Here is a 15843-nt window from a genome sequence, read left to right as displayed (position 1 = left end):
TATTTCCGTTTTGTCAATGTCACCACTACAAGCATCCATAGTAGGGCAACTGTTAAATATATCGATACAATATAACCATTATGGCACTCCTCCGAAATGGCTGCCTGATTAGGGATGCCATTTTTGTAGAATACGTGTGATTCTACGGTATCGTTTCATTCGCTGCGACTCTCAGACCACAGATTGCCGTCAATAGCTAACGAGTCTATCTGGAGTGTATTCGCCGTTTCAGTTAAAGTTCATAGACCAATGGTACAAGGTATCATATCAGATCAAATTCCGCGATAATACAGCTGGTTACTGCAAGCGTAACGGCAAGTCTACTTGTGAGTCATTTTATGTATTATTTATTTCTTAACGTATGGTACAAGTCATCGTACGTGGTCGTACTTGGAACGGTTATTTGAGGCTGGTCTTACTATAGTTGCTGCAATTGTTTCAGCAGGGGCGGCGGCGGCGGCAGCAGCAGCCTGATAGATGTGCTCGCTTGCTCCACAGAGAAAATCGCCTTGGTACGAACATGTCAACAAGGTCAAGATGGTGACATACACAATCATCGCGTACTGCGATCGTAGTTCAGATAATCACGCAGACGAAATAGCCTAGCACTATTTTTTTCTACCACGACCCTGGACGATCGGGTCGCGACTGGCACAAACGCTCCTGGACAACTTTCATCATCGTGTGTTTTAATATTGTTATGCAGACGATATGGGCGGTCGGCACTGTCCCGAAGTGTGTTGAGCTTTGAAGTTGTCATGCCTGTAGTGACGAGATGTTGATGCTCCTGCCGTTTATCGTTATTGTATTAGTTAGCAGTAGAGAAATGTCAAGGATTTTTTGCTAGCCAACAGCCCACACTTGACAACAACCCTTAGGGACGTAGTCGTTGTTGTTATTGTTAAGTGATACAACCAGCTAGCCATCTGCATCGCCAACAACGGCTGCAACCGGGATCAGATCACGGAATAACGGCCAACCGTCTTTTAGGTGAGGTTAAAACGAAATGGCGAAGATGATCTGCGTCCTTCAGGCTAATGTAGCCGCTGTTGTTGGGTGTTTGTAAAATTTACTTTTTAAGATCGTAGTTCCGGATATTATACGTTAAATACAAACGAAATGAACTTCAGTATAGATCAACGATACGATGCGTATGTTTACTAATGCGCAATAACAGGAATTCTGTTTCGCCATTTTAATCCTACGATACCACTAGCTTCATTTGATTACTGAGGATGAACGTTAATCGCGAAGAACTCTGCGGAACTGATGGATAAGTCAGGAAGGGTGAGGTATTCATGTTTGGTTAAGTACCACACGTTAAAAGTAATCAATTATCAAATTTGACGTGTACCGGCGGATGGAGAATACAAAAGGCAGGTTTTCTGGCAGGCGGACGTGATAAAAGGAAAATAGGTAGAGGCTGCGTCGAAGATGCTATTATTACAGTGGGTGGCTGGCGAAGACTCGAATGCGAAATCTAGCCGAGTCCGTGTTTCACGGTGCATTTAAGGCAGTAATCTTTATGTGTCCTTATTATAAATAAATGAGATTCGAATAATCGGATGAAAAACCCAGTAATTGAGACGTTATCCATAGCTTGAAGCTACTTTCAGAGTTAGGCCACACTGTTCTAGCAGCCTGTGTACGGAACGGGTGAAGACGCTGAGATACTGGCTGAAGTGATACATAAAAAATGCAATCAAAGCTTACCGCGGACATATTTATTTTTCAAGCTGTGAATAATCCAAGAAAGAGACTTATTTCACTACTACATAACCAATGCTAGCTTACTGCTTTAACAATCGCCTAATTATTTATCATAACCTTCGAATACATGTTAGTCTTCAGGATTGTATTCGACTGAGAGTCAGCTCGATTTTAAAGGTTTATAGCCGTTATCTGTAAAAAGAATCTCTTCGACGTTGCTCCTAATAAAGGGATATGTACAGTGTTGGAGTCTTCGGTGTGCCTGCCTCTCTGAGGTTCAATGAATAATAGGAGGCAAAACATTCAACCACGGCTAGTTACAGGTCCCAATTTTTCTGAGGCATCATGGTGTTCCATGAACAGTTCTTCTGCCACCACTGCTAGTTACGATCAATTTACTTTAAGTATTACAGCTGTGATAAACGAGCATTGAAGAACTGAATCCTCACACCGTACTTCACGCAACTGGTCTACGTGAACGTCCATTCGACGCGTAAGTGTTAATAAAGTTCGTTCACTAAAGCATTATTCTACAACATTTAGAAGCTACGAAAATGTCCGGCATGATTTAATAGAAGGGGCCAAGGTTCGAGGTCTGGTAAACAGATGAAGATTAGCTAGAGATAGATGCTAAGCGGTGCTGCAGTACATCTAATGCATAATACAAGTTTATTAAACAAAGACGTCGCCATTATTTATTCGAAGATTGCAGATACCAACACGAAGTCGATAATAAGCATTGTGCTTGTTGGCAGACCTCCAATGGGCACGGAAGTTCTTTTAATTTCCCCAATCGAATTGCTAGTGCTTAACATCCAGAGTTTGTTAGGGGTAACAACATTGTTTGTTACGAAATATATAATAGTGCCGCACTATAGAAATAATATTACAAAATATTCAGCTGGCATTCGACCTGTCGAAGGCCACCTACGAACGGTACGTTGCAATCTTCGTCATTTCATTTAAGTGCTTCGTTTGATGATTACCGAATTTCGCGCAGAACGACAGCAATTGGACTTTTTTTTTACAATCTGCAAAATTAATTTACGGGATCAGAAGGGATTCTCGAAAACTCTCGTTGACCCGACAGAACACCAATAGCACTAATCGTTATAGCTTCTTTCTAGACGAAATACGCCTGCTTCCTGCCGTAATTAGCATCCTATGATGTGCCTAGGTACACAAGCCGCCCTGTATTCTCGCTTATGATGATAAATGTAAACTATGATAAAAACAGGCTATGCACTTTATATATATAACGTACCTTATATATATATATATATATATATATATATATAGCAAAACAGAAATGGTAACTTGTATTCCCAAGTGAACCTTAAAGTTGCCTATCTCCTTAAGGGCAGCGATGCTAATCGGCTTAATTTAATTCAAGAGCGGCTCGGGCATCCCGTTGAAGGCAATGCGGACAGCGTTGTTAGCTACTGTCTATTGATTCTTCCGTTTGGCATGACCATCGTCACACGCTCCAGGGCTGATGCCAAATATCGCTAAACTGAGATTACATCAAATCTAAATAGGTGCGTTTATGTTATTATCTATTATTTAGTTCTATTTTAAGCTGTCTGCAAAGAATTTTCTCGATGTCTGCCTTATGCTCTCAATGGGGAAACTATCCGATACTAACCGTTCTGGTTAAAATTTAATTTAGGATTCAAAACTTCAGAAAAAGCTTTAACAGATCCTTGTTCTTGTCCCTAATGCTAAAGGCCAACTTGAGACACGCCGCATCGATTTTTGAGTGGGGAAAAAAAAACAAAAAAGCGCACGGACAACAGATACGGAACAATCAAATGACGCTATTGGCCTCTGTTATAGTGTCACAAGCATCATAAAGTGAAACGCATCGTACAGACAGGCTAAATATAGGCTGTTGCGGCAGTAGATCCTCTGTCGCAGGACGCTTAACAAGTGGCTGAATGAATCCACCTTCTGTTAGCTGAGTAACTAGGAGGGCACTCCTCTATGTCGAGATCAGCGCTTTCCGACGCGTGACCACTGCGTAAAACGATAGCTAGCTATATGGACAACGCTGCCACGTAGATAGTAGGCACCCATCACGAGGTAAGATTACACAATGAGTGTCACAGTGAGCCAATGCAACCGTTGGCTGTTTTGTCGCCTGCCTACCCTACCCTACCCTACCCCCTAGATTTTAATCATTTACGTGGGCGGATTAAGTCACATAAACTAAACGAAGCTAAATCAGGCCAGCAAAGGGGCTAGTAGGCAGACTACAATGCTTTGAACGTCTGTGGACCCTCGGGGATTACATACAAAAAGATCCACTGCGCTGCCTCGGTGGTGACGAAAAAAGCTTACGAGAGCCATTCATTGCAGATTGGGTCGTGGATCCAAGCAAAACAGAATTTAACTTTAGTTGTGCCACCGCTACATTTAAACTGAGAGAGAGCAAAAAAGAAAGACAAATAGCTACTTTAGCAAAAATGTCGTTGTGTTCTGATGAATCAGAATACGACGTTCTGGTTACGACCATTACATTTCGAGCGCCCCATTACTGAATAGTGCCTTTGTGTTAAAAGGGGAGTAGCCAACAATAGGACAAAAGGGAGGCCACCGTCGCAACTAATCTTCGGGGAAATTAGCTGCTCGGAAGTTTTTCTTTGACGCACAACCATACTCGTGGACGATGGTAATACCTTATGCAACACAAACTATAAATATAAGACTACTTGGGTATGTACGATTTTTGTCGATAGCTGAAACCAAGCAGGAATGGAGCGTATTGATTGACTCTTTCTGTTTACTAAGATACAAGTGGATCTTGTACGTATTTTATACCGTCTTTGACTTTAGTTTGATTCCTCTTTTCGTATAACTAATGCCAATGCTAGTGCCTCATAATACGTAACTAAGGTCCAATTTAAGCTAAAAGACAATCTAACAAGGTGCCTTAGACGCAGATCGATGGCCTGTTTGAACAAGCAAATTTTACTGACACGTCGTCCGAAAGCCGATTCGAACGTAGAGGCAGAAATCACCAATCTGGTGCTTGCTATTGTCCAGGAATCAACTTGGCTGCACTCTTATATTTCCTTAATAATTTGAGATTGTGGTAGTCAGTGAGGGTTCTTCTCCGTTATCCCTAAGAGAGTATACAGGCGTTTCAGCAAGTCACTAATCGCATAGCGAACGAGTACTACATGGCTTATGCAAGCATAGTAATAGAAAACATTGGGCAGCAATGAAGTCCTCCCTTTCGATTGACCCTTGCTGCACCATTTGCTGCACACAGGCGTTGCTCAGTAGTTCCGAAGCAGTCTCTAGGTAATTGGATAGCAACTCTCATGCACAGTTACGCCGCGTGAGTTCCGACGTGAGCTGCGGAGTTAAATGAGCGCGGCATGTGGGTCCAGGCAAGATTTCTCTGTGTTCCCCTTTGATTTGAGCGTGAAAATCAGCTTGCTTTCAATTCGTATCACGTGTATTCAACATGATTTAAAGAGGATGTTAAAACAAGCATCGAACTTCTTCGAATGTTCTACTGGTCTTAGAGTACCATTCATTGAATGCGCATTACGGAATTTGACAAGATAGGATCAAATAAAGTATATCCACGTGACCGAATCCAAGAAAAGCTGAAAATTACTTAGAATCGTATTGATATTACGTTCTGATCGGGATTGTACTAATATACAAACATAACTGTAACACTTATTTGTGAGGTTCACTTTATTATTTATTCGCTTAATATATATAATATAATTATAAGGTTATTTGCTTTTTATATAAGCATCCCAATTCGCTTTTGTCTGAAAGCAGGATCGTTTAAGGATGCTCCAATACGGAATAGTTAGTTGAACAAGTTTACATTTTTATTACAAAATGGAAGGTGTTGCAAACGTCGCCTCGCGTCATGTTTTAAGCGTGCTCGCTAGCGATAATCGGTTTGATCATTTACTTTATCTTGAATGTATTCTTTCGGGGATGGAAACGATTTTCTTTTAATTTTTTGTTAATTAGACTGTTTGTGGCATAGTCGAGCAGTTTCTTTAGCTAAATACAGCGTCTTTCGACGTACACCGTTGTCTCTAGACAGAACTGCTACTTACGTAAAGGAATAAAAACCTCGATGGATGATTCTCGATAAGAAGATCAAGGCCGGCAACAAGCTCAAAATCGGATGTAATATTTTAGATTCTTACCCGGACCTGTACCGCCGCTTTATTTTAACATGCGTTTTTTTCAATGAATAAATTAATGGGTCCTCCTAGTTACTCCGGAATGTAATGATTGCCATAGGCAAGGAAGGAGGATAGGTCCCTATGGGATTAACTGTATCATGGAAAACAATTGGTATTTCACAAAAAAAAGATATTTCACAAGTATAGTTTATTAAAGCACAATTTACTCGTTTTCGAAAAAAACAAATTGATAGCATCTTATCGTGGGTTTGGTCTGTGAAATCAAATGGCCCGCTGATGATTAAAACTATGAGGTATACATGTTGACACCCTTGTTGAATCCAAGTATGGGTCATGCCAAGGAAATCGTCAACCTTTGCCCTAAAACCGAGCTCATGTGACATGTTGGTATATAACGTAGTGAACCCCAGGATGCTTATCTAATATAGTTCATAGGAAAAAGTTATTGTATCCTTCAGAAAGTCTTCAGCTCAAATCAACGTTCTCTCACGCGAGAAGGGCCGAATCCTACTAAAATATTTTGCCTAATATTAAATCTCAATTGTTAGTTTTAAATGAAGAGTATAGATAAAAATCTTTAAGAACTTTAAACTTAAAAAACCTGTTATTGTATGTGACTTAAGTCCGAAGGACTATTAGCACGAAAGTTCAACGAAGCTGATCGCAACGGGTTAAATTGTGAAAAGCTCGCAAATACTTCATAAATAAACTATTCTTTTAACAGAACTTTCGTTTTGTTGATATAGTAAATAGTGTAAGAGTATTATTTTGATGTTCCCCATCGTAGTCAATTTTTACATATATGACATATCCTATTATATACATATATATATATTGCGAAGCAAGCGCCATTGCGGTCCAGTTGTTGACAGAAAAAATCGGGAAAACTAGCTCTAGGTCACCAACTTCAAATAGGCTAATTGTCTATTTGATAATGAGAGCCATATCTGAATTATTCGTTGGCAATGTTCCTTGCTGTCATTTAGTAGCGTTTCTAGTTGAACAGTTAGGATCAGGGTTGCAGACCGCCAGGCCAGGCCAGGCAATTGGATCACTCTCGTCTCATTAAGGTGAGACGTGCAAATAACGTTACAGTCTCAGTAAGAACAATACTCGTCAATACGGTACTCTCGATTGCGTCTAATGACGTGCACAGCTGCGGTACGTACTTCTTGTTGTTACTGTAGTAACGAAAAAGTGCTATGTTGAAACAACACTTCAACATTGTTTTTTCCCTTCCTGAATGCTAAATGTGGCCTTGTTTGAACATAGTAGTTACCTACCGATAGATTTTTCGTTCCCCGTCGATTTCTTCGGTGACCGGAATCCGAAGGGGAAATTCCTGACTTATTCTTTTGCTTGGCATACTGCCGTTTTCGGATGCGTATCCTAGCCCTGGCAGCTAGTAGAGTCCCCCTTGTGAGTCTGAAACGAGAAGTTTAATTCTAATCTAAGCATTGCTACATGCTTGCAGCGGAGTAAATAGTTACACGAACTGTTTCTCATTTACAATTGCCGCTTGTGAATGTACTATCCGAGTGTGTGCTTACTGGATGCCTACATAAGGACAGCAGTGGCTCCGTTATGTCGATCTTCTAGTGCCGGTCTTCAATATCGTTTTGCATATACGTGCCTAAAAGTATGTTCGAAGTAATTTCTGCGTTAATCAACATAATTGCAAAGATTACCTATGTATATAAGCATCCGGTAGCTTAATTTATACTAATTTATACTATCTTTTGCTCCCCTACGTTGCTTCGGTTCATTTTTATGTGTATAATGGCTAAATTTTCGCTGTACACCTTGTGAACGTCAGCTTTAACGCACGGCTTGTTAATAATGCCAGGCTGTGCTGTAAGGTATAGCCGGGCCCCAAAGGCCTTTGGCAGCTTGAATATTAGCACCTTTGTCTTTGGATAGGTATATCCAAGATTATTAAGGCTATCTGCTAAAGCGTCGATGAAGTTCTGCCTAAGTACAACTTTTTTTAGAACTTTAAGCTAGTTGCTATCATCTAGATTTACAGTCTCCACGAGATAGTGCCGTGTGTTTACTTATGAATATTCAGTAGAGCGAAGATCACGTTCGAGACGGGATTCCGGCAGACACACTGGTCGCTCACAAAGCTCAATCGTAAATTAGACTCTGACTTATATGACAAAGCATTGACACTTCAGATACGTTCTGCTATATTCAATCGTTGTGACAAAACTCTGAGGGTTCAGATGAATTCGTATTTTTTGTTTTCGCTTAGATGACCAGGCTCATTACGACAAACTGATGTAAAGAACTAAACAAGACTACGCTTGAAGTGTGAAAAATAGATCAGTCTATGATTAGTGGTTTACGTTTAAAACGACGAGTCTTTCAAATAGTACTTCTTCAAACAAAGTAGTTTCATTTCAAGGCCTACATTTTAGTAACGTACCATAAATCTATTGTTTCCCAGCATAAATTTATCTTTGACTTGCCTTTTCTATAGACATTTGGTCTAAATCTTCTCCACGCTATCAGAGTTGCGTGTATAAAGAAAACCTTTACAGGCAGTTGTAATGCATCGCGTTAAAAACAGCCATATTTTTTTCGGTTAGTGTTTTCGTTTTCATAAAAATTGGCCTCATTAAAGTTGATTTTCTTCTGTATGTCAACTGTAGCTTATCCATTCACGTTTGGTAGAGTAGTCCTTGAGGCAAAGACATTACTGATGCAAAAACGTATTAGGTTAGTACACGACGAGCTGATGTTGAGCCACTGCAACCCACAAGAGTAACTTAATTTAGCGAAAAAGTCAACGTGAAGGTGCCCATGTTATGATAGGCACGTAATGCGCCTGAAACCTTTGATCAAAACAAGAATAGATTTCCCGTTTTGTTCCCGCCTGCAACAAATAATTAGTCCAATACATTTCTTAAGGAAAACACCATTTTCCTTTGATATCCGTAATCTGTTCATATATTAGACAATCTCTGGCAATGTGGAATTTAAACAGCCGATCCGTTTTCATGATTTTTGGCCTTAGGCAAAATTTCCACTCCGTCAGAAATTAAATTGATGAAAGGCAATAGAATCAGTGCGATATGTGCAAAATCAGATGGCCGTATGGATAAACACACGTGATAAACAATCAGTTCTTTTATCGTGTGACTTGAATAAGACGCATTTTCGTTCGTTTTTCGTTCATGGTACAGATCGAAGATTTCGCTGTCCTTAAATGGCCACCCAAAAACAAGAGGACAATCAAGAATGAATGGCGCATCAAAACTGTCATCAGCTAACTCCGGCTCAATCGGGTAACAATTGATTCTTTTGCCAAGCCAAATCAGTTACTTAGATTGGTAAATCAGTCCACCAGCCAGCCACACAGACTCCTCTCGGCGAATACGGTCACACCATGACAGCAGCTCGGTGCCACCCTGCTTACGCACTTTTTCAGACTTGTCCGCTTTCTCTATTATTCCTATCCTAAGAGACCAACACGCTTGTCTGGACAGAGTCAGGTGGCTTGACCCCATTAGCTTCTATCGTGCTTGTTTTGTTTTGCTTTGTCCGCTCCAGCTATTCTAATCTATTCTAGGACGGCGGTCGTATCGATTGGACGCCAAAACCCTGGCCTGTAAGCCTTAGACCCTACAACTGGCATCATTTTTCCTATTACTTTTTCTCACTCTATCCCAAAACAGATGGTTACCGGTGATTCCGTTCCGGTATTCGTTTACATCTGTGGCCAGCAGCTAGAGCAATACGAATGCTTCTGGCAGCACAAGCCAAAACACCATTATCGGCATTTATACGAATTCTCGTCAGCGTAAGGGTACTAGGGTTACTCAACTGCTTGTTCGTTAGAAAGTAGTAGTTGTCTCCGTTGCTATACTATAACCTTTACTACAATCGGTACAAGCAAACAAGTAAGCTCTACAGGGTGCAGCCCACCCAGAAGCGTACAATTTTACACATAAACAGTCGTAGCAATCTGCTAATTAGATCCGCTGGACAAGATTGGCTGGTATCGTCGATTGTATCAGTTGGAATTGCACAGTGGGGATAGCATAGATCGCCAGGCCAACATAGCGTTCGCCGCCTTTCAGCTTGTTTATCTACGTGTCGAGGGCAATAAGCTCGCCGCAGTGGCTAACACTGGTAAACGACGGCCATGGCTATAGCAAAACCAGGCAGAGCATAGTGGGCCCTCGTGTTCTAACGGCAGAGGAGAGTTCCTCGCGTGAGCCCTCTTTCGCTTCCCTCGATAGGCCATCAACACGGCTCCACTACAACCGCCATGCAAAACCACCAACATCAATACGACGTCCCGCCGCTACAGTAGGTGTAGGCACGGGGTAGACCAAGTCCCTTGCGGAGTTGGGTGGATTTTATCGGGGCGTAGCTGCATTGAGGCAAGGGTCGACTGGATATTTCGTCCACAGACTAATTATTTACTAGTTCATCGTAGGTCAGTTTGTGTGTCATCCATGATCGGTTTGCCCTGTCATCTTGAATATTGTCTGCTACCCCGTTACCTTTACCTTCCCCCTAAGCGTGGTCCTACTGTTTTTTATTTGCTGCTTCCCTCCGCTCTGTTGGTCCTGACCAAACCATTCAGTTAGAGTTTACCTACGTCCTGTGACGACACGCTGAGTGGGTTGGGGCCACCAGCTTTCATTTTACTCGTCGGAACGCTGCGGCCCCGTCTTGATGGGATCTGTTTGCTGCAAATTTATGGATCTACACACCGGAGCACCGATGGAACTGCCGAGCATTGGGCTGTTATTCGTCGACAGGATTCACAGCAGCAGAAGTACTCGACTAGCAGACGAAAGTTGAGAAAAAGACAACGTGAACGGTATGTTCACTTAATGGTCAGAGCCTTGCGCTCCTCGCTGCTCTCAGAGAGAAGACGACAAGTCACCGGGCAGCAGAAAGAGGAGGAGAGCGGCCGTTTAGTCCGTGTATGCACAGTCTGTTGCCAGGTCGATCCGTTGTCAGTTGGCAGTCGGCGGCTTAAGAGCAGGCGAACAGTTCACAATACAACGATGGTGAATTAGCTTCTAGAGCGTTAGTCGTGTGATTTTTTGCTGCTTTATAATATAAGCGACCACGGCGACGTCGCCGTCACGGATTTACGTCTGTGGCTGTGGTAACATCGTCGAATGAGAGGCGTCCGCCAAAACTACCGCAGTTGTTATTAATGCCTCATTGTAACCGCAGCGCTCATGTGTTGTGCGAATCTAAATTCATTGTTGGAACATCAGACGGCCATCAGACGAAAACGAGGCAGCAAAATCAGGATCATCTGCTCCCCAAGATCATTGTTGTGGACAGAGGTAACTGGTGACCGCGCACTGAGCGACGGACCCATCCACAAAATGCAAGCGAACAAATAAAGAAACTTACTGACAAAGAAATTGAAAAAGATCAAATTTGCACTTTAAAATGAAAAGGAAGAATCTTGTGTGTGTTTTGATTTCTCGCTCGTCGTTTGAAATTGCTACTGTTCTGCAATGCGTATTATTTGTGTAATGATAAATTTGACAAGAAGTCGTCATTGACGACTGCAAGCGAGTCTGTGAGCCTGCCTCTGGGGCGGTCGGTCGGTTTCTTAGAAACGGCTGTGGAATGTAAAACAGAAATACGCGACACCCGTTTTGTCAGAAGCTGCACGAGCAGCTCGAGGATGTATACGGTTTTATCCTACAGTTCGAACTGCGTGTAATGTCAACTGTTGACGGGGTATAAGTATTCCGTTGTAGTAGCAGTCGTGTTTACCCTCACCCGTTTTACTAACCGAGAAGTAGACGCTAGCACGATTCACGAATAGGACATCCCCAGGACTCTGTCATCGTTTTTGTGTCATGTTCGTACGTAACGCTTAGTTTCTTTGACAGCTCTCAGACTGTTGTTCCACACTTGCGTTGTTCGTTTAACTTCGCTTGAGTGGGGCTCAGCCCAATTTCTTCCCTGTATTTCTACGATAACAATAAATCGTAATAACAATTGTACATAATTGCCATTACGGTTTTAACGTTCGGACCTAACGTGCTGTGTGCCAACATTATGGATGGCTGTCTCCCTCCATTATCATCTAAATCCATCTCCTTGCAAACTTCAGTTTTCCTAAACCCGAATCCACAAGAAGGGCTAAATGAAGTAGTTATGACAAACAGGATTATACGACAAAACAACAGAAGTCTACAAAATTGGAGTAAGGCACACGGAACTGCTATTGAACTTCCTATTGAAGTCTGAGGATGCTCAAGCGGTTCAGGACGGCATCCACCTGCACGGTGTCTATCGACTCACTAAAAACGATCGGACGGTGAGCGCATCAGCGGTGGACAGAGTCAGGACCAAACTTTTATGTCACTTCCTCTGTCCTATAGCAGAGACAGGCTGCCCCCATAACTATAGTAGAGTCGTCGGCGATGTGTAGCGTGCAAGGAGTAGAGTTCGGCTTATCCATTTGAGGTGTGGCAAACCGCTCATTGACAGCCTGGTCATCACAGCCCCCTTACAACACATCCCGAATGTGCTAGTGCCATAAGTGCCAAATCACGCCAGTGGCAACCGCGCCAAGATCTGAACGATTAGATCCGCGACAGCAGCGGGTGACAATGAAGAGGAAAAAGCTTCCGGCGCAGCTGATGACGATTGCTGCAAAGACTTGTCTATGGGAGCACTATGAAAAACCAATATCGATTACGGTCACCTTCGTAATAGAAGACATTGTCAACCGTTTCGTCATCAGTCATGTTGATGCTCGAGGTGAATTGTAGCTCAAGCTAGAGCTAGTTTTCAAGTTTTGCTACCACTGCTACTACGTTAATAATTTGATGAAAAATTACCATAACAAACGTAAATAGAGAAGTCGTCGCTTCCTTACTTAGCTCCTAGGTCAAGCTCACGAAAGTGGACGCGCAATAACATAGCGGAGGCACTCTGAACAGACAGGAAACTACCAGTCCACAATCGGTCCGCGTTTTTATCGTCAGCGGCCAAAACGAAAGGCACAAAAGCCACTATTTTTTGTATCATCGTGTGACTACCTATGTGCGTTTAAGAACGTGTACACATGGGACACTGTATCGGGCACATGTTCACTGTTTACTCTCATTAATATTCTACTTTGAGCAAAATTTAATCGCGCGGGAGAACATGTCAGAGATGTAAGTAGCCGAAACGTATCGCCACTTCTAATAATAATGGCGATCTCTGACGCACTAGAAACAAGGATGCTGCCACCACTAGTACTCATAATAATAGAAATAGAAATAGTAACTGCAAGAACAAACAGCGTTATTTTGGCGGATTCATCATTTTAGAGAAAATTCATAGCATTTATCGGTAACACCACGACTAACGACAACCCAGACGACGATATGTGAGATGTGATAGGAAAAAATGACTAAGCAAGGCAGTAAATGGTAGAAGTATGTGAAGTGTTCAAGTTACGAAGATTTAATATCCGATGAACATAGTAGGTCTGTGACATTGAAGTGACTCCCTTCCCCCTTGCTATTTGCATATGTGGATGCAAAGTAGCGAAAGTAACAATTCTCGGATGAAAAATCCTCTAGCATCCAGAAAGTGTGCGCGATCAGAAAGTGAAACTGGCAGTGGTCGAGGTGGATGAGACAGAAGTAGCTGAAGAAAGACAAACTCAGATAAACAGAAACAGAAATTAAACGTGTTTGGCCACATCGACACACGGCGCTCAGCAAGAGCGGGTTGCAAATTCTGAGCATCGTCCCTTTCTCTTTATATAAAATATGATGATTGCCGTATGCGATAGGATTGAATCCTAGACGAAAAGAATCAAGCACCCCATACGAGGACGATGAGGAGAACTTGATCAAACGGTGTCACCTCCGGCCGTTTGCCGATCGCGCAAAATGTCAGTCGAGTAAAAATGCGGTCAACGGAAAAGTCTGGAGGGAATCAGAGACAGCAGGGAAGCCGAGGTGTTGTTGTCGACTTCGCGGCGGATCACCACTAACGAAGCCAACGTCAATGAGCACGATCTGAATCGTTACAAGCGATCATATCGATAGGTGCATGAAGAATAACGTATACATACCGTTCAACAATCGGCGCGCACACGATATTTGCTGTTTTTTTTTGGGGGGGGGGGGCGTGTGGGTGTGTGTGTGTGTGTGCGTGCGTGCGTGTCTGTGTGTGTGTATGCGGGCGTGTGTGACTCTTGATGTCTAGACCTGAAACAGGTACACGTCCGTAAACGACGTTGTTATTGAAATAGTGAGTGAAGAATCTGAAGAGAAAGCAAACAAAAGGACGCAGTTACCACGCAATCGTCATGTCGCTACTATGCGTAACAGGTAACGTCCATCGTCCAAATTGAATGGAATATATCATTAAGCAAAGCCTAATTGCATTTACAGTTAATTAGATCTTTATTAGCATTACATACCTTTGGGTAAAAATAAATCATATATACGCTTCCAGGCAAGTTGTAGGGTTATATAGCAGATATTTTTCGCAGCCTGTGCTTTTTGCTATGATCTGCAAAGCTTCCCTTTACATCTTCGTATAGAAGTTTTTTTTATTCTAATTATCTTCGTTGAAAAGCAGTAATCTCATTTGGCTTTTATCATTTCGATTCTATCTTCTTTAAAAGAAAGTCATATATAAGCAAAATAGTCTTTCTGATCTGGCCAAAGTTACTAGACATAAAATACGTAAAACTTGCGCAAAGCGACTTATTCCAAATTTGTTTATATCTATTATATATAAGGGTTCATTCATTCGCTATTTTTTTTGCGCAAGTCGGGTACTTTTTATATGTATCTGTCGTGTACGATCAGTTTAAAAATGTGGAAATGTTACAAAAGCTTATTTCTTTTGTACTTGCGACCTACTCTAGCAACTTCCGCTAGTTACAGAGCATATGAGTTGTATGGAAGTTACTTCATTCTACGCATCTTTTAGAAGACATTTTGTTATGAAGGGTTTTTGACGATAAATAAATCCGCTTGGTACTTTGGTCGTAGGCAAGTGCTATCCCTATATATATATATATATATATAGTGTGCACAACTAAGATTCAGAAAGTGGGTTAAAAATTTGTCTGTGTAGTCCGTCAGTTTGTCTCACGCATTTTTGTTTTAGATACCAGAAAATATATGAAGCAAATCGAAGAGTAAACATTTATTCTTTATTCCATCCATTTATATTCTCTAGATTTTGGTATGAAAGCTCTTTAACCGAAGAATTCGAAAAAGGGTACAGTTTTATAGCCACAAAGTTGATAGAAACGACGATTTGTAGAAATATTTGCATGTACATGGAGCAACATGGTCTGGATTGTCGACTATTTGGATATAATGGTAAATAATAATAATACCTACGTAAAATATTAGCCGCTGCCGAGAACCGGTATCGACTTCTGCTGGAGCCTTTGTTAGCCGTTGACTAAAGAAGAAAGAATATCTCTATGCTTGAAGAGTACAAAGTGCAGGAAGTATACGCTTGCCTGGTAGAAATAAATACATCATTAAATAGTAGAAACGTTCTGCCGATACAAAGACAAATTACCCCTTAAATGGGATCTAACTGCTATCATTTACATGTCTCCATACTGTCAGTTAAAACGACGCATGGGGCCAAGGCCCGTAGTGGTTTACGTAGGTCGTATAGGATTGTACAGGTGTTTTGACCCTACATCGATAAATGTAGAATAATCACTTTTCAAATGCTGCACTCGTTTCTAACTCAAAGTACGCAGAAACTCGCATAGTTAAAGCTTTGAAGGTATGCGAACTATGATTACTTACCCCCTGAGTTGAAGGTACTGCAACCACCTTCACCATCCAGGTGCTTGCATGTATACACGCATAATTTCAGCATCAGTGTACACAAAAATATCATTAAACGCGCGACCTTCAGTGAACCTTCAGTTTATCACTGACAGGCTTATCTCCTTGTGAATGGAAAATTTAAT

At 41.7% G+C, this 15843-nt stretch overlaps 2 protein-coding genes and 1 long non-coding RNA gene across 23 annotated transcripts in view; 2 read left to right on the top strand and 1 right to left on the bottom strand.

Annotated features, from left to right (window-relative positions):
• LOC111254905 (uncharacterized) overlaps positions 1-15843 on the bottom strand; it is a 43935-nt gene that overhangs the window by 12655 nt on the left and 15437 nt on the right. Inside the window, exons 1-4 of one of the 6 annotated variants that reach the window (XM_086974752.1) lie at positions 9724-9986; positions 8366-8645; positions 7445-7527; positions 7178-7319 (exon numbers count right to left, since the gene is read on the bottom strand). The exons of 1 other annotated variant lie outside the window; for it this stretch is intronic. The gene's annotated coding sequence lies outside the window, so the exon portion shown is untranslated. Of the gene's footprint in view, positions 1-7177; positions 7320-7444; positions 7528-8365; positions 9987-15843 lie in introns of those variants that run through there. 4 more of the 6 variants (XM_086974749.1, XM_086974750.1, XM_086974753.1 and 1 more) reach the window with 4 other exon arrangements.
• Positions 201-1581, top strand: LOC147754556 (uncharacterized). The gene is made up of 2 exons (XR_015316964.1): positions 201-326; positions 446-1581. It is a non-coding gene; the product is annotated as an uncharacterized LOC147754556 (long non-coding RNA).
• Positions 10421-15843, top strand: part of unc-13 (protein unc13 homolog) — a 245053-nt gene continuing 239630 nt past the window's right edge. For all 16 annotated transcript variants that reach the window (XM_086974735.1, XM_086974733.1, XM_086974731.1 and 13 more), the window contains exon 1: positions 10421-14221. In XM_086974735.1, the coding sequence (XP_086830861.1) occupies positions 14200-14221 (22 nt within the window). In that variant the 5' untranslated portion in view covers positions 10421-14199. The remainder of the gene's footprint in view (positions 14222-15843) is intronic.

Source organism: Varroa destructor, unplaced genomic scaffold (genome assembly GCF_002443255.2).
Source record: "Varroa destructor unplaced genomic scaffold, Vdes_3.0 BEIS01000007.1, whole genome shotgun sequence".
In the NCBI taxonomy this organism is placed as follows: domain Eukaryota; kingdom Metazoa; phylum Arthropoda; class Arachnida; order Mesostigmata; family Varroidae; genus Varroa; species Varroa destructor.
This window is presented reverse-complemented; position numbering and strand designations above follow the sequence as displayed.